Genomic DNA, 23013 nt, shown 5'->3' with positions numbered 1-23013 from the left:
CAGGATTCTGAAAACCTTAAAACTTTCTCGGGAATTATACAGCAGAGAAATACAGGGAAAGTGCAATGTACACAAATAAAGGTGGATCCAACAGATGTGAACCAAAGTTTGCTCTTTGGCATATTGGCTAGTAAACGTTACTAAATACAGAAGACGGTCTGCTACAAAGGCAAATAGCCTTATAGGTTTCTTATTAAATAATTATCACACAACAAATACTGTTAGAGTATGACTGATTGAGAAAGAGAGAACATAAAAAAATGTATTATTTCACCAAATAGAACATACAAAACACTTCAGCCACACCTGCTCTGGGTGCCCACCTGTGTGGGCCTAACCAGGGGGCTGGCTGGATCTGAACCCTCACCTGAGGGATACGGGTCTTACCTGGGAGATGGAGCCGCCCTGGATAAAGGAAGGCTTGTCTGTGGGTTTGGAGGTTGGAATGAGTGGAGGAGGAGATGGAATGTTGGCAGGTCGGCTGTGTCTGGAGAAAGTCACGCGGACTCCATCAGGCAGGCTCTGGACCACCTGGTTGGGAGCTGGCTGGAGCACTAGGAGAAAAACAATACAAGTTCAAAAGTGACACCATCGATCATATGATTATTTAGCATGAGCCTTGTCTAGGATACGGTGAAGAAGGGAAGAGAAAACACAAAAAAAGTGTGTCAGGAAAAGAAAATCCAGAGGCACTGAAAAGTTAAAGCATTTAACATTTTTGCAACCCCCCCAAAAAATCTATTTATACCTATTATGGACATTCTCAAAGAAAAATGATTGTACCATTTCCTGCAGTTTCCACAGATCAGTCACTGTACAGTACTGCAACTAAATTCAGGCTAAATTGTTTCTCATTCTCAGCCAGTGCATCATTCACTACTCTTACCAACAGCCTATCTGAGTGCATGGTGATAACATTGAGGCAGATTTCCCAGACTGAAGTAAACAGTGAAGTAAACAGTGAAGTAAACACAGTACAGTGAGTCTGGTAGCTAGAGTTAAAAGGCTGAAGCCGACCTAAACCTGATGTAACCTCCCTGCCTCCTGTCTGTCTGTACATCTGTGGGAACAGCCTCAGGGAGCGATATCTGGCTCGTCTGAGTTCTACCCTGTTAGTGAGTCACGGTGACCGGGAGTGACCTGCCTTGAGGAAGCAACCCCCGCTCCCTTCCTCCCGACAGTCTGCCCGCCCTCAGTGCCCCTGCACTTTACAAAATCAAACATTTAAATTTGTCTGGGAGAGTACCTACAGCAGGCACAGACGTCAGCATCCTGGCAGCTCACACAGAGATAAGGAAACAAGCTAGTCCATGACGGAATACTGATAAAGCCTTACTGCAGCCAGGCTCTGTGTGTGTGTGTGTAAGTAATATTAACATTCATTCATGATAGGGACAGACAGTATTTTAAGGCCAGTTACAGAACAGCTTAATCTACTCACAGAGAATCGGGAAAGAGAAGGGGGGGGGTTGGAAAAAATAAGGCCAACTGTACTGTAAGAGCTTTAGCCAATGGAAAAAGAGTTGGCAACAGCACAAACAGTATGGGAGCAAGCTAGCTAAACGGTAGAGCTAAGGCCACATGGGGGAGGACAGAGCAGACGGCGGTTACCTGGAGGCACGCTGTAGCGGGAGGCGTTGGGGTCGTTGGGCTGAGGAGAGGCCTTGCTCATGTCCCTGGGAGAGAGCCTGTAGGGAGAGCCTGGCCGACCAGACTGGGCCTCCTGCTCCAGAGCCATCTTCATATCATAAGGCATGTAGGGGAAGGGCTTACCTAAACACAACACAGAACAGAGACATATGAATGAAAACACTGTCACAAGATAAATGTCGCACACAAATAGATGAACAATCAGAAGATGAAACACAACCCGAGACGATTTTATTATACATTTCAAATCAACAAAATAATAGGGTCTTGGCACAGATTCACAGTTTTCACACACACACAAAAAAAAGCCCATCAGCCTGCCTTACTGCTCTAACACGAACTGCGATTTCCAAGCATCTTCAAATATCGCATTGCGGGACTACCCAAAAACCTTTTTAGCTCTTAAAAAAGGTGATAAAAGCTTTGGGTGCCTAATCACGCACTTCCCCCCCTTCACACAAAATATACCATTCAGACTCCGAAACAGGGTAAGCAAATGTGTCCTTTGTGGCTGAATGACTCTACCTTTAAAAATAGGAGCCACTTCTCTGTCTGTCTGTCTGTCTGCCTGGGGGAACTAACTGTCCTGCTCTGACACGCTCAAGTCATGCTCCTTCAAAAGTCGACCACAGAATCCCTCTCTTCTCCCAGAGGCATTTCAGGAAAAACAAGCTTTCCCTATCAGAGCTTTTAGCTTTCATGTTCGCATTACGTGTAAAATGGGGTCAGCTAACATCTTGTTCTTGTTCTGGTTCAGCAGTCTGAACCGGCTCGCTCTCCTCTTTCCTTTTTTGACGCTGAACGAAAGCGAATGGGACTGAAAAATGCATAGGCTATAAATAGGCTGCTGTTGGTTGAGAGGCTCAGGTAGGTAGGGGCTTGGAGGGGGGATACCAGTGTGTATGTGTGTGTGTCCTCTCTCTTACCCTCCCTGTCCAGAACAGTGGGGCTGTGGGTAGTGAAGCGCGGGCAGTTGGGAGGTTGTCTGCTGTGCTCGGGGTCGGCCTGGTCCTGTCTCTGCTTATCCTCCGCGTGGGCCGACTCGTGCACCGCCTTGATCTGGTGCTGGAACATGGCAAAGCCACTGAGGGGAGCTCCCATGGGCATCCCGCCAGTGCTGAAAGGACCCACCTACAGGAGGAGGGTGAGGAGAGACGCCCCTGTGAGGAAGACTGGAGGGGGACAAGCTCTGTACAAGTAAAGTGAGCAGCTGATGCATTGTCCTCTAACCCTGAAGTCCTATCTACAATCTAGAAGTAGATGTTGATTGGACTTCAGAATGAGAAGAATAGTCTAACACCTGCCTTTAAACCATCCCCGGAGAAAGGGTAAAGTACATTATTAGATGAATGAAATGTAAAAAATGACAAACAGTTGTTAGATTGGATTGCTTTTGTGTTTTGCACACATATCTCTGCCCCAGTGCTTAAACAGGCGATCCAGTTTGTCTGACTTCATCCCATAAGAAATGGAGAGACAGAAGCTCCATAGAAGAAGCAATTAGAGGGAAATAAAGGGACATCAGAAAACAATTTGACAGTGTCAGCACATTAGCATGATTGGACTACCGGTAGACAACAGATGGGCACAAGTTCATTGATTTAGATCCCTGCAAACACATTGATCAACTGATTGATTTAACATTTCAATGGAATTAGAAGAATCCATTAATAGAATTGATTGATTTACAGGTTGGTTGGAAAAGTGCGGGGGATGATGGACTCACTTGACGGGTAGGTTGGTCTAAACAAGACATGCTTTCACCCTGTTGCCTGCCTCCGTATGCCTGCCTCTCCGAATGGGCATATCTGATCATAGAAAAGTGTGGGTTGCTATAGTGACTGACCATGGGCGGGATGGCAGCGGTGCGCTGCTGGAGCTGCTGCATGTTGAGGTGGGCCTGCTTGGCCGTGGACATCAGCACTGAGCCGGGAGGGCTGAGCAGCGAAGGCTTGTCCATACTAGAGAAAATCCTGAGGACACAGGAGAAGAGGGGGAAACAGGAGAGAGGGGGAAACAGGAGAGAGGGGGAAACAGGAGAGAGGGGGAAACAGGAGAGAGGGGGAAACAGGAGAGAGGGGGAAACAGGAGAGAGGGGGAAACAGGAGAAGAGGGGGAAACAGGAGAAGAGGGGGAAACAGGAGAAGAGGGGGAAACAGGAGAAGAGGGGGAAACAGGAGAAGAGGGGGAAACAGGAGAAGAGGGGGAAACAGGAGAGAGGGGGGAAACAGGAGAGAGGGGGAAACAGGAGAGAGGGGGAAACAGGAGAGAGGGGGAAACAGGAGAGAGGGGGAAACAGGAGAGAGGGGGAAACAGGAGAGAGGGGGAAACAGGAGAGAGGGGGAAACAGGAGAGAGGGGGAAACAGGAGAGAGGGGGAAACAGGAGAGAGGGGGAAACAGGAGAGAGGGGGAAACAGGAGAGAGGGGGAAACAGGAGAAGAGGGGGAAACAGGAGAGAGGGGGAAACAGGAGAGAGGGGGAAACAGGAGAGGAGGGGGAAACAGGAGAGAGGGGGAAACAGGAGAGAGGGGGAAACAGGAGAGAGGGGGAAACAGGAGAAGAGAGAGATGGTGAGACACACGGTGAGACACACTGATCAGAAAGAGTCGAGGTAATGATTACAGGAGTTAGGATAAAGGAGTCCTGTATGAAGCGATTCAATTACCACTAATAATATCAACGATTTACAACCTTAATAATTCATCCAAATAGCTGAAACAAGAGTCCTTAATCCCCATGATGACCACCCTGACCCACCTCTGTCTCTCGGGCTCAGCGTCCACATCCTCATCTGCACTGCAGGTGGCGCTGGAGTCATTGTCTGAGTGGTGCCCCTCTCTCTGCTCCTCTCTCTCCCCATTGTCCCCCTTCTCCTTAGCCGAGTCAGGCTCCACCTTCACCTGTACCTCAGTACCCCCGGGCTTCATGTCCACCTCCTGGGGCTCGCACTTGGGGTGCACCTGGCCCTCGTAGGCCGCCCGGGCCCTCTCCCTGTCCTGATCCTCCTGAGAGTCAGGGTCTCTGGACTCTCCGTCCGGGCTCTTCTCCAGCTTGACCCTCAGCTCCCCGTAGGACGGATCCTGGCCCTTTCTATCGCTGGCCTGGTCCTGATCAGACCGCTGGCTCTCTGACCCTCCAGCAATGTCTCCCCTCTGGGACTCTCCTCCGGCCTTGGAGGGGTCCGCCTGGGACGGGGACGGGGCGCTTTCTGTGTCTGAGCTGTTCTCTCCACCTGTATGAATAAAAAATTAAATGTAAAAAAAAAACGTGTCGATGCCAAGATAAACGTAAAGACAAAGCTTCAGTCCCCTTCCCTCAGCATTCCTGGCTATGCCCAACCAAGTGACCCTCTCCAATCTGCAGGCAGTTACACCAACTAACCAAGGCCTTGAGGACAGTTTGGGTTTCCTTGGGAGACAATGAGAGCATCAGGAACAACAACACATAATATAGTGACCTCCTGTAGTGTAGACAGAACTTTATAACTATCTGGCAGACTGGAACCAGATAAGGCAATCTTTCAAACTGACATGACCCAAGCATTATGACATCCAGTGACTCAGTGACACGACTAAACATAACAGATAGCAACACCCCCACACACACACGCCAACCAACCAGCCAACAAGCAACCCTTCCTCCACCTCCTGCCTACCCCAGGCCTACACCACCTGCCTTGGAGCATGTTGCATAGTTGGTCGTCCTCCGGAGGGGCAGAGAGAGAGAGACTGCAAGGGTAGGGAAAGCCTCTCCTACCTCCCTGTCAGGTGAGGGGCTAAGCTCAATTAAACCACTTCACTTTATCACAGACAAAACCTGGAGGGAGATGGGCTCCACTCCAAAAGAGAGAAAGAGGGAGAGGGTTAGGGAAAGAAGGGAGCAGAAAGAGGGGGTGAGAGAGATGGCCAAGAGCTACAGTCAGTGAGTGATAGGTCTGTGATAAACCCGGGGAGAGAAGGCTCTCCTAAACAATGGAAGTCATGACCACATTTACAGCCAGGACGAAATAGAAAGTCCCACAGTTAATCTGGCCTCACACTCATTAACCTATCACCATAATGTGAATATTCAAAACAGGCTCTTTCTGCCCTGTTACGGCAGCCGATACAAGGGCATTTTAGGACTTTTAGGAGTGGAGAGAGTGAGAGAGAGAGAGTGGAGTGGAGGGACGGGGGGTCCCATGGGGGACCAGTACGGAGAAGAAAATGTACGATATGTATGAAATGTATGCATTCACGACTGTAAGTCGCTCTGGATAAGAGCGTCTGCTAAATGACTAAAATGTAAAAGAGAGGCAGAGGAGAGGGAGAAAGAGAGAAAGGGTGATGGATAGAGAGCAGAGAGTTGTGGAGAGATGGAGTGGGGGGAGAAGGGATAGGAAGAGAGAGAGAGTGGGAGAGGGGTAAAGAGAAAGCGTAAGAGAGCAAAGGAGAGAAAGAGAGAGAGACGGGGAGGCCCTGCAGATCAAAAGAGTGGAGCAACACTCAGCGCTCCATGCAGCACACTTTCTTGACTTTTTAAAGCCAAGGAACAGTTACATAACCCAGGCCCAGCAGTCAGAATTAGTTCACATCTTTTATGTCTCGCTTTTCTCCCTCCTCCTTTTGATCCCTTTTTCTCTTTCATTAAAACTACAGACAGTAGCGAGAAAATACTGGGGCTCCTTTGCCATTAATTCAAACGTAATTCTCACAAGACAGAAAGTTCAGGAGGCTCTTCCTGAAGTACAGATCTCTACACTCTTCCATAGAGAGACGCTTCTGTAACTCCGTCTCTTTTTCCCTTGCTCTTTCTCTCATTCACATTCACTACTGGATTGAACATTCTCTCAGATCAAATGTAAATTAAAACCAATCAAATCTAATTCTTAGCTATGATTGTGTGTATATTTGTGCTGTGCAGACAGTGTATGTATGTGTGTCTGAATGCGAGGATTCACGTGTTTGTGAGTTTGGATAAACAGAGGGATGGTGTGTGTGACTCTGGTGTGTGTGTCAATGTGTGTGTCATCTTTCTGACTGACCGTCACTATCCTCTGGGTTTTCATCATCGTCAGCTGAGGCCATGCTCTCGCTCTGAGACGGGTCCCGATCACCCCGTGCCCGCCGGGTGTCCTGAAGAAACACAAACGTTATACAACAGAGTACATCCACTTCACCGTCCGTTTGTAATACAGAAAATACATTAAACATAGTTTAACATTTATAGATTAAAGATGGTGACAGACATACATGTTCTGATATAGAGATTACAGAAACCAAACCACTTCATATTGTACCTGAACCGGGTGTATTCATTAGGCACTAAACTGAAGAAAATGTACTGAAAAAGGGAGGGACTCCCTGGACTTGTCCCGACGACAAGATATGCTTATTTTTGCAAATTGTTTTAAAACAACTATGATATTTAATTGTGTTGAGTATTGCTGTACCTGCTTGTGTTGCTGGAGCAGGTTGTCCAGGTTGTGCCGTCTCTTGTAGTTGAAGTAGAAGTTCTTGCACTGAGCCTCGCTCTTGGTGCCCACCATCTTGGCAATGGCTGGCCAGTTACGCCCATGCTCCACAAGGCCTGGCAGAGAGAAAAGAGACTGGGTTGGGATCTGAACCTAAAACTGACCCAGATTTAGCCTAATCATTGAATATTAACCTACTGAGTGACACCGCCTCACCTGGTAAAACTCTTAACTACTGATCTCTCTTGTTCACACGCCCAGTTGTACAGTCACCCCAATGATCCTTGCTGCCATGGCCTGGAATTCTGCCCCACCTTGACCAGCACTAATCTAATCAAACAATCAGCTTTGATGAAGTCTTAATAAACTGTTTAAGACAGACAGACTGCGCTTTCAGAGAGGTGCATTGGACTGGAAGACCGACAGCAGATTACCTTTGACATTGGGGTGTCTCTCCTCCCTCCCTCCCCCTTTCTCCACTGCACCGTTGAGCTAAAGGACACGGGCACTTTGACAAATCACCTCAGACTGGAGCCCAGTGGAGGACAAAGGCAAATTACAATACCATCTAAATGAATGAGGAGAACGAGGACACTCTTGACAGAACATTTATTGAAACGTTTGGAGTCACTTGTATAGAGACTTCCGTGTGGAAGTATCAGGTGAGGAGTACTTCAGGCTCATTGACTGTAAAACAGTCTCATGATCTGGTATGATATTTAGTAATAGTTCCTCACAGTCCCCTCAGGAATAAACAAACTACACTAGCCCATTGAGAAAATATACTGTATAATACACCTATACTACATGTATGCAACATTGGCATCATGCATCCAACCTAAAACACAGCTCTTCACATGCCTTACTTAGTTTTACAGTAGTCATCGTAGTGTCTTTCCTCAAAAGGATTTTAAAAAACTTAAGTTGTGTTGTTCACAAATATGACTTGTTGCAGTTGGATTGATCCCTAGTACTCATCATGTGGCCTACCACCACCACAGCAGTACCACACCAAGACCAAATCAGCCAACCCCCTCCTCACATGTCCAAACCCTGTAACAGCTTACATGAAGATGGAGCAGAAAAAACATCTAAGAAAAAAAGTTAAGAATAAGAGGGGGAAGGCCCCTCTCTGACCCGTCCAGCAGTAAACTCAACATACACAAAGCTGAAAATGAAAAAAAGAAAATGAAGCAGAACACCGTGCCAGAATCTAAAGACGTCATGTACACCATGTCTCCGTCAGGCAGCCCAATTAATAAAAGTGCTCCTAACAAATATATGTCAGCTTTTAAGAGCTCCCCCTCGGTCCCATGCTTCCCATCCGGAACAGTTTGTGCATATATTATGACAACATTTTGAGACGTCTTTGTTCTTTCTCGTCTTCAGCAAGGGTTTTTCCGGCTGTTCATGCACACTAAATCTTTTCTCAAGGCAAGCCTAAGTTCTGTAGCCAAAGTCTACAACCCTTCAGAGATTAGTCAACAGTACGGATTCTTCAATGAAGTGTTTGTCATTGAACGAGAGGCTAATCGTTTATGCAAAAAAATTATAATAATAAAAAATAAAAAAATCTCGAGAAATACTGCACCAAACATCTTAGTTAGATGTAAAATTGCTCGACTAAGAGCTCCTTGGCAAAAAACGACAAAATTAACGACATATTTCTTGAGTTATCCTAGATTAATTTTGACTATGTTGAGGAAGTGTATATTGGCTACAGTGTCTGAAGATGGGTACTATTGCCGCCTTTTTCAAGTTTTCCAAGCGAAGGTCTTTTAACCTAAGCTAGCATATGGAATTGTTTTAAGGTCACCAAGGATCATTTAAGCGATTTGATTGAATTTTAAGGCCCCTTGAAGTATATAAAAAAAGATTATTTGATGAAACACTGAATTTGGCCTAACTGCTATTAGCCCATACGAACGCATTGAACAACAGATTCACTACATGGAACAACAGACATGTCTGTCCTGTATCTGAGCAATATAAGAAAGATATGGGATTTAAAAATATATATTTAAAAATGTTTTTTTTTTATACATGTATTTAACCCTTTATTTTTGGCACTAAACCATCTCCATTATTATTCTTCCATAATTTTTTTTTTTTTTTTTAAACTGGTACTGGGGGACCTTCAGACAAGGCTTGTGGGCATCCTTTCACCTTTCCACAGGGGCGTCATATTACTGTGTGGCCCAAACTATTCGGACACCACAGACAGAAGTTGGCAGATTAGCTGTACCTGCTTCAGAAGGCGCTTCTGGGGGTCATAGAGGAAAATGGGGAACACTATCGTGAGAATGAGTCTCACATCCATCCATATTTGTAGGCCAAATCGTTCGGACGCTACAGACGATTTAGTGAGAAGACCAATATTTGGGATGTCTCATGGTCTGACAAACAGTGCTCTAGCTCTGCCACCTTTCATCCGCAGATGCGGAAGTGCGACATCGACAGATGCAGTGGATTGAGATGCATCCGATGCAAAAAAATGCTCTCTCTACCTTAAAAATGTACAGATTTTTATGTTTTATTTTTTATTATGCTCATTAGATGTCTTTGGGGCCTAGGAAATCGACTATAGGGGGTTATTAAGGGAGTATGTGAGCATACTCACTCGGCTAAGCGCCAGCCGATCCGAAGCATGCGGAAGACTTAAGTCTCTCTCTCTCTCCCCCTCCACCATAGACTACACTGACAAAGCTAGAGTGCTGGGAGGTAGCTATGGTCCGATGGGGGTTGGGGTTATGGGTCAACCACACATGGACAAGTGTGTGACGCAACTGGCGAAAGCTGAAGAGCTGTGGTGCGTCCACATTCAGTAAATGCATGAAATGAAACACTCAATCTCAAAAGGAGTTGTTTTAGATAAAAAAGGCTTCAATTGTAGAGCAACTTCAAAATAAGTCCTGATCCAGAAGCCTGACTGTGTTTTTGTGAATAATATGATCTTTAGAGGAAGCCCAAACTGTCACGCTCTGTCACAGAGCAGAGCCACTGCAGTTAGATACCAGAAAAAATATCATTGCTCAAACAACTCCATCCTGCTTCCCCCTTAAAGTCTTCACCAGCCAGGGGAGTGTCTGAGAGTGAGAGCTTGTATGGGAGCAAATGATGAGGAGAGAGAGAGAGATCAAACTAGAGAGAGAGCGCAAGAGAGATATAGAGAGAGATCAAACGAGAGAGAGAGAGGGTTGAGAGTGAAAGAACGCGAGGGAAGGAGAGAAACGGTAAATTAAGAAATAAAAACGAAACGCTACCTTTTTTGGCAACCTCCATCTCCTCCTCGGTCCAGCGAGAAGTCTCACCGGTTTCAATGTTCGCGGCGGCAGCAGTTCCTAGTGCTAAAGTCACAGAGAGAGAACAGAAAGCTCCATATTAGCCCACAGAGATAGTACAGTGGAGCTCGGTCCGCTTCTCAGCAGTCTCCTTCTCACTGCTGCTAATCAAATAATCTGTTTACATTCAGAGGCTCGCTGCTGAGGCCTGCACCTCACACTCTCTCTCTTTCCCTCTCCCTTTCTCGTGTTCTCTTGCTCTTTCGCTATCTCCCTCACAACTAGAACGACCCCCTCCTCCTGTCCCTCCCTCTTTCCTTCACAAGGGGAGGGCCCCGTGTCAGCTGATCTGGCTCCAGACAGCATAGAAGTAGAGAGACGCACCTCCCACCCTCCAACCTCTTTGGGAAACGGCCTTGGACAAAGACAAACAGACAGACGGAGAGAACATCCCGACAACAGAGACAGACAGACTGACTAAGTAACCACTCCTCTCACTGCCACACTGCCACATATCCATTAACCACAAACACACGTCTCTCTCAGTATCAGCCTGTCCACACTGACCCCTACCTCCCCTTCACCCACAGCCAAATTCACAGAACAACACACTCAATAAGGGAGGATGGGCTGATGGAAGCTGGGGCTGAGAGAGAGAGTGAACCCTGGCCCACTACTCCATGGGACCCATAGAGATTGCGTAAACTTTTTCCACATTCTGTTGTGTTTGTTGCGTTACAGCTTGCACTTAAAATTGATTAAATTGAGATTGTCACTGGCCTACATACAATACCCCATAATATCAAAGTAGAATTAAGTTTTTACACATTTTTACAAATTAATTAAAAAATTAAAAGCTGAAATGTCTTGAGTTAATAAGTATTCATCCCCTTTGTCATGGCAAGCCTAAAAAAGTGGACTCACTGTGTGCAATAAGTGTAACATGATTTCTGAATGACTACCTCATCTCTGTACCCCACACATACAATTCTTTAAGGTCCCTCAGTCGAGCAGTGAATTTCTTACACATATTCAACCACAAAGACCAGGGAGGTTTTCCAATTCCTCGCAAAGGGCATCTATTGATAGACGGGTAAAAATTCAAAAGCAGACTATGAATATCCCTTTGAGAATGGTGAAATGTTTAATTACACTTTGGATGGTGTACCAATACACCCAGTCACTACAAAGTTACAGGCGTTCTTCCTAACTCAGTTGCCGGAGAGGAAGGAAACCGCTCAAGGATATCACCATGAGGTGACTTTAAAACAGAGTTTAATGGCTGTGATAGGAGAAAACTGAGGATGGATCAACAACATCGTAGTTACTCCACAATACTAACCTAATTGACAGAGTGAAAAGAAGGAAGCCTGTACAGAACAAATATTCATAAACATGCATCCTGTTTGCAATAAGGCACTAAAGTAATACAGCCCCAAAAAATTGTCCTTTTAGTCCTGAATACAAAGTGTTTTGGATTTGCCCCAAACGTTACAACACATTACTGGATACCACTCTCCATAATGTTCAAGCATAGTGGCGGCTGCATCGCGTAATGGACATGCTTGTAATCGTTAAGGACTGGGGAGTCTTTCAGGAAGAAAAAAAAAGGAAAAACTGAATTGTGCTAAGCATGGGCAAAATCCTGAAGGAAAACCTGGTTCAGTCTGCTTTAAACCGGAATTCACCTTTCAGCAGGACAATAACCTAAAACACAAAGCCAAATCTTCACTGGAGTTGCTAACCCAGAAGACTGAATGTTCCTGAGTTAGTTACAATTACAGTTACAATCTACTAGAAAATCTATGGCAAAATGGTTGTCTAGCAATGGTCAACTACCAATTGAAAATAATTTTAAAAATAATAAATGGGCATATGTTGCACAATCCAGGTGTGGAAAGAGCTTAAAGACTTACCTAGACAGACTCACAGCTGTCATTTTTGGCAATGGTGATTCTAACATGTATTGACTCAGGGGATTGATACATATCTAATCAAGATAGTGTTTTCTTTTTCATAAATGTTTTACAAATGCTAGAATTTCTCTTCCACTTTGACATTCGAGTATTTTGTGTAGATTGTTGACAATTTTTTTTACAATTAAATCCATTTTAATCCCACTTTGTAAAAACAACATTTTGAAAAAGTTAAGGGGTGTGAATACTTTCTGAAGGCACTGTTGCTGCAGTATGAACCCCTGACATAGGACTTTTCTTTCTCTCGAGGAGATCCACGCCAAGACGGCTGCTAGCGAACGGTCTAGGGCCATACATAGTCTGTTAAATCTACTCAGCGAATGATAGCTGAATCGCTACTTCCGTCCCATGGCACATTCAACTCACATGTTCGCCTAATCCACCCGGCATTACCCCGTTCCCCCAACATGCCTGTTAAGATCCAGGGAGGTGGTCAGGTCATTAATCTTGCCCTGCTCTTTGAAGAGATATGGTGAGACCGAAATGGCCCCCCCATTCCCTATATAATGGTCTGCTTTTGACCCGGCCCATAGGGCTCTGGTCAATAGTAGAACACGACATAGGGAATAAGGGCCCATAGGGCTATGGTCAATAATAGAACACTACATAGGGAATAAGGGCCCATAGGGCTCTGGTCAATAGTAGAACACTACATAGGGAATAAGGGCCCATAGGGCTATGGTCAATAGTAGAACACGACATAGGGAATAAGGGCCCATAGGGCTCTGGTCAATAGTAGAACACGACATAGGGAATAAGGGCCCATAGGGCTATGGTCAATAGTAGAACACGACATAGGGAATAAGGGCCCATAGGGCTCTGGTCAATAGTAGAACACTACATAGGGAATAAGGGCCCATAGGGCTATGGTCAACAGTAGAACACGACATAGGGAATAAGGGCCCATAGGGCTCTGGTCAATAGTAGAACACAACATAGGGACATTAGGGCCCATAGGGCTCGGGTCAAAAGTAGTGCACTGTATAGAATAAGGGTGCCATTTCAGACATAGACATAGATTTATAAATACAGAGTGGGAGGCTAGAACAGACTGTCTGACATTCAGCACACATACATCATAAGAAGCTTTCAGAGCAGCACAAGGACTAGGCTGAGGTACAGCTGAGAGGAGCCATGTCAACGTGTCCATCCTAGACGCCACACTCTATTGTCATGGTGATGATGGCTAGGGTATACGCTCGACTCAGACTGAGCCCTCTGGCTGGGTTATACAAGCGAGAGATCGGAGGTATTGTGTTGAGGAGCAAAAACAACAATAACAACAACCTGAACCTGGTAGGTATTCAACGAGATGAAATTGCAGATAGAAATGTAATGAATAGAGCTGATTCCTTATTTAACCAGACCATCTTAGTAGTTCTAAACAATAAAATGTATATCTGAACAGACCCCAGTTTTTGCCAGGCAAGCAAGTGCATATCCTATCAGGTGTGTGTGTGAAGCGTGGTGGTGTTTTTCTTGAAGCTCAGTGGCATGACATTTACATTTTAGTCATTTAGCACAGGGGTTCACAAACGTTTTCACTCAGGCCTGTCTTCCAGCATTGGGGAACATCCTGCACACCCCGCGCACCCCCCCCAACGTCTATTTCTATGGGCACAAGCACTGTTCCTGACAAACTATTCACACACCTCTTGTTGGTGGAGAGAATGTAGCATGTTTAAAGTGAATTTCCTGTAATTCTACACAGTTTGTCATGGGGAGCAAATAATCTTTTGGAGTTTTAAAGCAACTTTTCTTGCAATTCTATACGCTTTACCATGTCTAATATGTATTCATGTGATATTTGAGTGACAAAAAAAATTACAACAATATATATGGGCTTAAAAAAGGACAAACAAAAAGCTTTAGCTGACATGGGCTAGTTGTTCTGGACATTTCTGACAAGTTATAAATAGCTCTCTAAGGTATGCAACTAACATGACAAGAAGAACTGATTGCACTATCCAATTTAGAAATGTACACCTTGTGCATTCTACCGTGTGCGCCCCCCTGCCGACCCCTCGCGCCTCCTTGGTAACTTGAGAGATTTGTTTATGACAGTTGCACTGTCATACTTTCAGAATTGTTTGGCGAGCTACGCATAGGAGGCCTGCAAGCTACTTGTAGCTGGCGATCGACCTGTTGGAGACTCCAAGCGCCACACACACACACACACACACACACACTTGTTCATACCTCCATAGCCGAGGTTCAATACCTCGAGTGGACGCAAATACCACAAAACCAGTAAACCACCCTAGTAAGTGTAAAAGTCTCTTCCTCCTTTATCTGTTTGAGATGCACCTTTGTAAAAAAAAAAATATATATAATTAGAGGGGATGGTAAAAAATGTGTAGAATGGCTGAGGTGCTTACCTCCTCTGTTAGGGTCCATGGGAGCTCCACCTGGTGCAGTTTTGGTGGGCTCTCTAATGGCCTTCTGTGTAGTAGGCTCAGCTTTGGGGGGCTGAGGAGACTCTGCAGGCAGGGCAGGCTCAGGGGCGGAGGCCGGCGGTAGTGGCTCCTCGGTCGCCACGGAGGCAGCCTCATTGGCCATGGAGCGCGTGGTGATCCTTCCCTTGCGCAGGCCCTGGCTGTTGGCGGTCTTTCTGCCGCGCGGCGTGCTCTGCTCCTTTCCGTCCTCGTCTTCCCCACCGTCACACTTGTCTTTGTCTTTGCCGATGTCCCTGAATGAGATGGGGGCAAAAGGTTTTACCTCACCATAGCATGGCTGGTAGCATAGCATCAATAACACATAATTACCACTGTGGGTCAAGGGGATTCTGCAGTTTAAAAGCATGAATGACAGTACTGTTATACATTTTTAGGCACATTTTGATTTATATTCTACTCAACTCCTATCCAATGGACATTTCCAGAAACTGTACAAGCCTATTGTTTTGCACAGAAGAACGCTTAGGAAAAAGCCATTTGCAGAGTCCCATCAACTGGATTTAAAAGTCAATTTTCATTAGCAGGTTTGTTTTACAGGCACTTGCAACGAGGCTGCCTCTCATTTGGTGGTTGGTTAGGACACAAGTCATGACTAACTGCTGCCCACGGATCCAGCTGCGTAAACAGGCAGGAAGTCATCTGGCTAATGGCTTAGTGTTATGGGGCCAAGATGGCCGCCACGCTCTCCTCCCCTCTCAGAGTCAGCTCTTTCTCAATTCGCCTTTCCTTTCATCCTTTATCCATCTCAAAATTAATCGGAGGAGAACGTCCGAGGGAGAGCAGGACACAAGTAATCAAGGAAAGACAAATTGAGAAAGGGCCAGAGAGTGTTCGTAAGCAAGAAGTAAACACAGGCCAGGTCAGAGGGAGGAGTACCTTCCTTCCTAGAAGAGCAGAGTCAGTAGACAAGGTCTGATTTCCATTTAGGCCTTGAGGGAGCATTTCAAATACCATTCTGCCTTTCTGCCTTGGTTTTATGGTTTTTCAAACTGCAGGATAGGCGGAACATTGAAAGCAGTCCGTCGGTGGGTGTTATGCTCAGCCTGGCCATCACGCCAGAGAAGGGCAGTGGTTCGCTCCCTCTCAGTCTCTCCCCCTCTAGCTCAGTCTCGCTCTGGCCTGATTTACATTACATCTAAGAGGGATGATGATCCCTGCAACAAGGCTCCAGAATTCCTGTTGCCTCAACTGAAAGCTACAATTTACTGGGAGGTAGAAATTCTCCCTCAAAGTGTCAATGGGGGGTCAGGCCGAGGCTGAATCTAGCTAGGACTAACAGCAGTACCTGTGGGAAACCCATGAGCAAGTGTATACGCACACACACAGCTATTCAAAATTCACCTGGAGTCCTCCTTTTCATCTTTCTCTTCCTCTTCCTTATTCTGCTCGTCCTCTTTTTTCTCTGACTTCTCCGATTTCTCCTCTTCGATTTTGTCGTCAGACTTGTCTTCTTGTGAGGGTCGTGTTATTTGCTAGAAGAAAAAAAAATAGAGCACAAGGATATACACATTATAGTTAAATGTATTTTCAATTGGTAAATATATACCTGCCAACTCTTGAGAGAATCTCCCTATATGATAACTCTGCTCAACTTTCATGATGTCACAGAGAACACTCTAGTCTATGCAAAGTCATCATGATGACGCATAGCACCTCGGAGTTCAATCTGGGCCAGAAAGTTTACAACAAAACCTCAACGCAGCCCATTGCTAATTCACGTCTAGTTTTGAAAAAAAATATATAAAAAAATAAAAACTGCCCGTGTTTGAATTCCTATTTAGTGACTGACTGAGTGGGGCTAATGAGGCACATAGCTAAAACAGCACGCCATGACCCACATCCCTTTTAAGGCAACAACACAATAGTGGTGGGCTAGAATAATACCCTGTAGGAAAGGAAGGATTCAGAAGGAAAAATAACAGGCATTGACAGTGTCAACAAAATATCAAAGCAATACACTGACTGTCCTATAAAATCATAACATAAATCTTAGAACGACCTATGGTTCATTTCAGACATGATATACCATTTCATGGCCTATTAATGCACTCTCCAGCCAAGGGAAGCTACAAATCAAACAGCAGTTAAGTCCATCTGTCCATCCACCTACATTTACTGTTGCAGCAACAGCCCAGCCTACCACCGATGCTAAAAGTTCACTGTGAAAGACGCCAAAGGTTCACTGTGAAAGACGCTAAAAGGTTCACTGTGAAAGACACTGGAGTGGTCTGCTGCTTAATTCTTCAGACTAAAGCGAGAGCAGACGGACTGCCCCACTAAGTGAACAACAGTACAATGTCATAATGTGATAAGTCTAACTTCCCTAGGGTTATTCCCCCCGGCATCAGGGCAGTCCAATTTCCTCAAAGCTAGCTAACCAGATAAGAGAAGAAAGGGAACCAGAGAGGGAAAGTGGAGTTTAACAGCCTGGTCATGCACCCAGTGTAGATAAGATTATGACTATGATCTCCATTGATGATCTTCACATGGAGAGGGTGTTCACAGGATCATGATACACATACAAACATCATAAGTACAATACAGGCCATTGTTCCTCCTGAAGTCAGCCTGTGTAAAAAATCGAATGCCTCACATGATGACTAAATTAAGAGAATTACAGTGAAATAGATTGGGTGAGTGAGAGGGTGTCCTGGTCCTGAACCCATAACCACCCTAACACGACCTGACTAAGCGAAAGCCGAGTTCATGTACTCAATCATTCAAGTCATTACGATTTCCCATGATAACTAGTAATCACGTTAGCCTACAGTATGAATGCAGATGCTGTACAAACCACGCTTTTCTTTTGCAGACACCAATCAATGTAACTTTTGGCTACAAAAGTCAACACTGATACACCGATGAGAAGGCTCTTAAATGTTGTATTTATAAATACTATACTAAACATTAGGAACAACATCCCAATAGTGAGTTGCACCCCCCTTTTTTGCCCTCAGAACAGCCTGAATTTGTCAGGGCATGGACTCAACAAGGTGTCTAAAGCATTCACAGTGATGCCCATGTTGACTCCAAATCTGGTCCACCAAGAATGGTGGTGGACCATTCTTGATACACACAGGAAACTGTTGAGCGTGAAAAACCCGGCAGCATTGCAGATCTTGACAACATGGTACGCCTGGCATGTTTTGCCCATTCACCCTCTGAATGGAGCACATACAGAACCCATGTCCCAAGGCTTAAAAATCCTTCTTTAACCGGTCTTCTCCACTTCAGCTATATATATATATATATATATATATGTGTGTGTCGGAAATGTACATAAACTGAGTTTAAATGTATTTGGCTAAGGTGTTTCAAGATTCCTGACATTTAATCCTAGTAAAAATCCCCTGTCTTAGGTCAGTTAGGATCACCACTTTATTTTAAGAATGTGAAATGTCAGAATAATAGTACAGAGAATGATTTATTTCAGCTTTTATTTCTTTCATCACATTCCCAGTGGGTCAGAAGATTACATACACTCAATTAGTATTTGGTAGCATTGCCTTTAAATTGTTTAACTTGGGTCAAACGTTTCAGGTAGCCTTCCACAAGCTTCCCACAATAAGTTGGGTGAATTTTGGCCCATTCCTCCTGACAGCGCTGGTGTAACTGAGTCAGGTTTGTAGGCCTCCTTGCTCACACATGCTTTTTCAGTTCTGCCCACAAATTTTCTATAGGATTAAGGTCAGGGCTTTCTGATGGCCACTCCAATACCTTGACTTTGTTGACCTTAAGCCATTTTGCCACACCTTTGGAAGTATGCTTGGGGTCATTGTCCATTTGGAAGACCCATTTGCGACCAAGCTTTAACTTCCTGACTGATGTCTTGAGATGTTTTGTGAAGTGCACCAGTCCCTCCTGCAGCAAAGAACCCCCACAACATGACGCCGTCACCGCCGTGCTTCATGGTTGGGATGGTGTTCTTTGGCTTGCAAGCCTCCCCCATTTTCCTCCAAACATAACAATGGTCATTATGGCCGAACAGTTCTATTTTTGTTTCATCAGACCAGAGGATATTTCTCCAAAAAGTACAATCTTTGTCTCCATGTGCCATTGCAAACCATAGTCTGGATTTTTTATGTAGGTTTTGGAGCAGTGGCTTCTTCCTTGCTGAGCGGCCTTTCAGGTTTTATTTAACCTTTATTTAACCAGGTAGGCAAGTTGAGAACAAGTTCTCATTTACAATTGAGACCTGGCCAAGATAAAGCAAAGCAGTTTGACACATACAACAACACAGAGTTACACATGGAGTAAAACAAACATACAGTCAATAATACAGTAGAAAAATAAGTCTATATACAATGTGAGCAAAGGAGGTGAGATAAGGGAGGTAAAGGCAAAAAAAGGCCATGGTGGCGAAGTACATACAATATAGCAAATAAAACACTGGAATGGTAGATTTGCAGTGGAAGAAAGTGCAAAGTAGAAATATAAATAATGGGGTGCAAAGGAGCTAAATAAATAAATAAATACAGTAGGGGAAGGGGTAGTTGTTTGGGCTAAATTATAGATGGGCTATGTACAGGTGCAGTAATCTGTGAGCTGCTTTGACAGCTGGTGCTTAAAGCTAGTGAGGGAGATAAGTGTTTCCAGTTTTAGAGATTTTTGTAGTTCGTTCCAATCATTGGCAGCAGAGAACTGGAAGGAGAGGCGGCCGAAGGAGGTGTTGGCTTTGGGGGTGACCAGTGAGATATACCTGCTGGAGTGCGTGCTACAGGTGGGTGCTGCTATGGTGACCAGCGAGCTGAGATAAGGGGGGACTTTACCTAGCAGGGTCTTGTAGATGACCTGGAGCCAGTGGGTTTGGCGATGAGTATGAAGCGAGGGCCAGCCAACAAGAGTGTACAGGTCGCAGTCGTGGGTAGTATATGGGGCTTTGGTGACAAAACGGATGGCACTGTGATAGACTGCATCCAATTTATTGAGTAGGGTATTGGAGGCTATTTTGTAAATGACGTCGCCGAAGTCAAGGATCGGTAGGATGGTCAGTTTTACGAGGGTATGTTTGGCAGCATGAGTGAAGGATGCTTTGTTGCGAAATAGGAAGCCAATTCTAGATTTAACTTTGGATTGGAGATGTTTGATGTGAGTCTGGAAGGAGAGTTTACAGTCCAACCAGACACCTAGGCATTTGTAGTTGTCCACATATTCTAAGTCAGAACCGTCCAGAGTAGTGATGCTGGACGGGCGGGCAGGTGCAGGCAGCGATCGGTTGAAGAGCATGCATTTAGTTTTACTTGTATTTAAGAGCAGTTGGAGGCCACGGAAGGAGAGTTGTATGGCATTGAAGCTCGTCTGGAGGGTTGTTAACACAGTGTCCAAAGAAGGGCCAGAAGTATACAGAATGGTGTCATCTGCGTAGAAGTCGGATCAGAGACTCTCCAGCAGCAAGAGCGACATCATTGATGTATTCAGAGAATAGAGTCGGCCCAAGAATTGAACCCTGTGGCACCCCCATAGAGACTGCCAGAGGTCCAGACAACAGACTCTCCGATTTGACACACTGAACTCTATCAGAGAAGTAGTTGGTTAGTAGGTTACGTCGATATAGGACTAACTTTACTATGGATATAGATACTTTTGTACTTGTTTCCCCCAGCATCTTCACAAGGTCCTTTGCGGTTGTTCTGGGATTGATTTGCACTTTTCGCACCAAAGTACGTTCATCTCTAGGAGACAAAACGCGTCTCCTTCCCAAGCGGTAGGACGGCTGCATGGTCCCAGATCCAATGATGAACCAGATTTATTTTGATTTTCCCATGATGTCAAGCAAAGAGGCACTGAGTTTGAAGATAGGCCTTGAAATACATCCACATGTACACTTCCAATTGACTCAAGTTATGTCAATTAGGCTATCAGAAGCTTCTAAAGTCATGACATTTTCTGGAATTTTCAAAGCAGTTTAAAGGCACAATCATTTTAGTGTATGTAAACTTCTGACACACTGGAATTGTGATACAGTGAATTATAAGTTAAATAATCTGACTGTAAACACTTGTTGGAAAATTACTTGGGTCATGTACAAAGTAGATGTCCTTACCAACTTGCCAAAACTATAGTTTGTTAACAAGAAATTTGTGGAGTGGTTGAAAAACGAGTTTTAATGACTCCAACCTAAGTGTATGTAAACTTCCAACTTCAACTGTACGTGGAGATAGCGAGAGAGCGAGCGAGCGAATGCCAAGAGTGTGCAAAGCTGTCATCAAGGCAAAGGGTGGCTACTTTGAAGAATATCAAATAACATATTTGGATTTGTTTAACACTTTTTTCGTTACTACATGATTCCATATGTTATTTCATAGTTTTGATGTCTTCACTATTATTCTACAATGTACAAAACAGTAAAAAATTAAGAAAAACCCTTGAATGAGTAGGTGTGTCTAAACATATATTTTTCACATAGTGAACGTTCATAACACATAAGCATACACATTTTGTGGTAATCCTTTTTGATGCATTCACTAACAGCAGTAGATACTAGATAACAGAACTCCTGGGTCAGATGCAGATCTGGGTCAGACAAGTCCAGCAGAGTGATTGAGAATAGAGAAACATTCTTTATCATCATTGCTGGCAAGGGATACCACCAACTCCCTCCCTCCTTCCCCCTCTGCCTGTTCCACGAAAGTGCTGTGCTGGAACAAGTCTGGCTATGCCAAACCAAACATCCCATGCTGGTACCAGATGGGGCTAACGAAGGTCAAAATCCCAATGGTGAGCAGACGGAATGAATCAGAGCGTAGCAGAGTCAGAGAGAGCGAGAGAGTCAGAGCGAGCAAGAGAGAGAGTCAGAGCGAGCGAGAGTGTCAGAGCGAGAGAGTCAGAGAGAGACAGAAAGTCAGAGAGAGACAGAAAGTCAGAGAGAGACAGAGTCAGAGAGAGAGAGTCAGAGAGAGAGAGAGTCAGAGAGAGTCGGAGAGAGAGAGTCAGAGAGAGAGAGTCAGAGAGAGAGAGTCAGAGAGAGACAGAAAGTCAGAGAGAGAGAGAGTCAGAGAGAGAGAGTCAGAGTCAGAGTGAGAGACAGTTAGAGAGTCAGCAAGAGAGAGAGAGAGAGTCAGCGAGAGAGAGAGTCAGTGAGACAGCAGAGAGCAGAGTGAGAGACAGTCAGAGAGCGCGAGAGAGAGTCAGCGAGAGAGAGACAGTCAGAGAGCGCGAGAGAGAGTCAGCGAGAGAGAGAGAGTCAGAGAGAGAGAGAGTCAGAGAGAGAGAGAGTCAGAGAGAGAGAGAGTGAGTCAGAGAGAGAGAGTGAGAGAGAGAGAGAGAGAGAGAGAGAGAGAGAGTCAGAGAGAGAGAGTGAGAGAGAGAGAGAGAGAGAGAGTCAGAGAGAGAGAGAGAGTCAGAGAGAGAGTCAGAGAGAGAGAGAGAGACAGAGAGAGAGAGAGAGAGTCAGAGAGAGAGAGAGTCAGAGAGAGAGAGAGAGAGAGTCAGAGAGAGAGAGAGAGAGAGAGTCAGAGAGAGAGAGAGAGAGAGTCAGAGAGAGAGAGAGAGAGAGAGAGTCAGAGAGAGAGAGAATTTAAAAAGGAGGGACAAGAAAAGGATGAGTTTGACTACATGAAGATGACATTGGGGGTGGGCTCCCTCTACAGACAGAACATAGCATAGAGACCACTTGGCCAAGTAGACGGGTTGTGTTCAGCAAAACAAAACACATTTGCAACAAGAAAAATCTATAGGCTACCTCCCTGTTTCACTCTATGTAAAACATTTCAGTTCTCTATTAAAGTTATTCCTCCACACTAGGGCAGTCCTGGTGGGGTCAGGGAGGTCCTTGTTTTGGAGGCCATCTGCGCACCACAATGGCTTTCCTGCTTTCTCTCCCCATTCTGCTCAAGTGCTTTCAGTGCTGCCTTCCACACTACAGATGTTCTCCAGAACTCAATGGAGCCCTGTGGTCCGCCAGGTTTTTACAGAGCTTTTTTCCCCTGACCTGGTCTGAATATTTTCAGAGTTTTAATTTCCCCCCTGCTCGCTTTTAGCTGATTCACTAGCGCTGTTTGAGTTAGGAAATGACTGAACCCCAAGTCTTTTCCTACCTGGGAGTTTTTAATGGGGCATCAAACACTTATCAACAAACTGTAATAAGAAAAGAACAGGGGCCTCCTGAGTGGCGCAGCCTTCTAAGGCACTGCATCACAGTGCTAGAGGAATCACTATAGATCCGTGTTCGATACCGGGCTGTGTTGCAGCCGGCCGC

General features: G+C 45.1%; 1 protein-coding gene across 1 annotated transcript in view; it reads right to left on the bottom strand.

The window, feature by feature from the left end:
• The window catches only part of ncor1 (nuclear receptor corepressor 1), a 117644-nt gene that overhangs the window by 22838 nt on the left and 71793 nt on the right, over positions 1–23013 (bottom strand). Inside the window, exons 15-24 of the mRNA XM_029691136.1 lie at positions 16158–16288; positions 14739–15049; positions 10367–10450; positions 7083–7219; positions 6675–6765; positions 4409–4883; positions 3497–3623; positions 2577–2781; positions 1612–1773; positions 388–554 (exon numbers count right to left, since the gene is read on the bottom strand). Coding sequence (XP_029546996.1) covers positions 388–554; positions 1612–1773; positions 2577–2781; positions 3497–3623; positions 4409–4883; positions 6675–6765; positions 7083–7219; positions 10367–10450; positions 14739–15049; positions 16158–16288 — 1890 coding nt within the window. The remainder of the gene's footprint in view (positions 1–387; positions 555–1611; positions 1774–2576; positions 2782–3496; positions 3624–4408; positions 4884–6674; positions 6766–7082; positions 7220–10366; positions 10451–14738; positions 15050–16157; positions 16289–23013) is intronic.

Source organism: Salmo trutta, chromosome 15 (assembly GCF_901001165.1).
Source record: "Salmo trutta chromosome 15, fSalTru1.1, whole genome shotgun sequence".
NCBI classification, from domain to species: domain Eukaryota; kingdom Metazoa; phylum Chordata; class Actinopteri; order Salmoniformes; family Salmonidae; genus Salmo; species Salmo trutta.
Note: the sequence above shows the minus strand (reverse complement) of the source record. Positions and strands in the feature narration are given on the sequence as shown.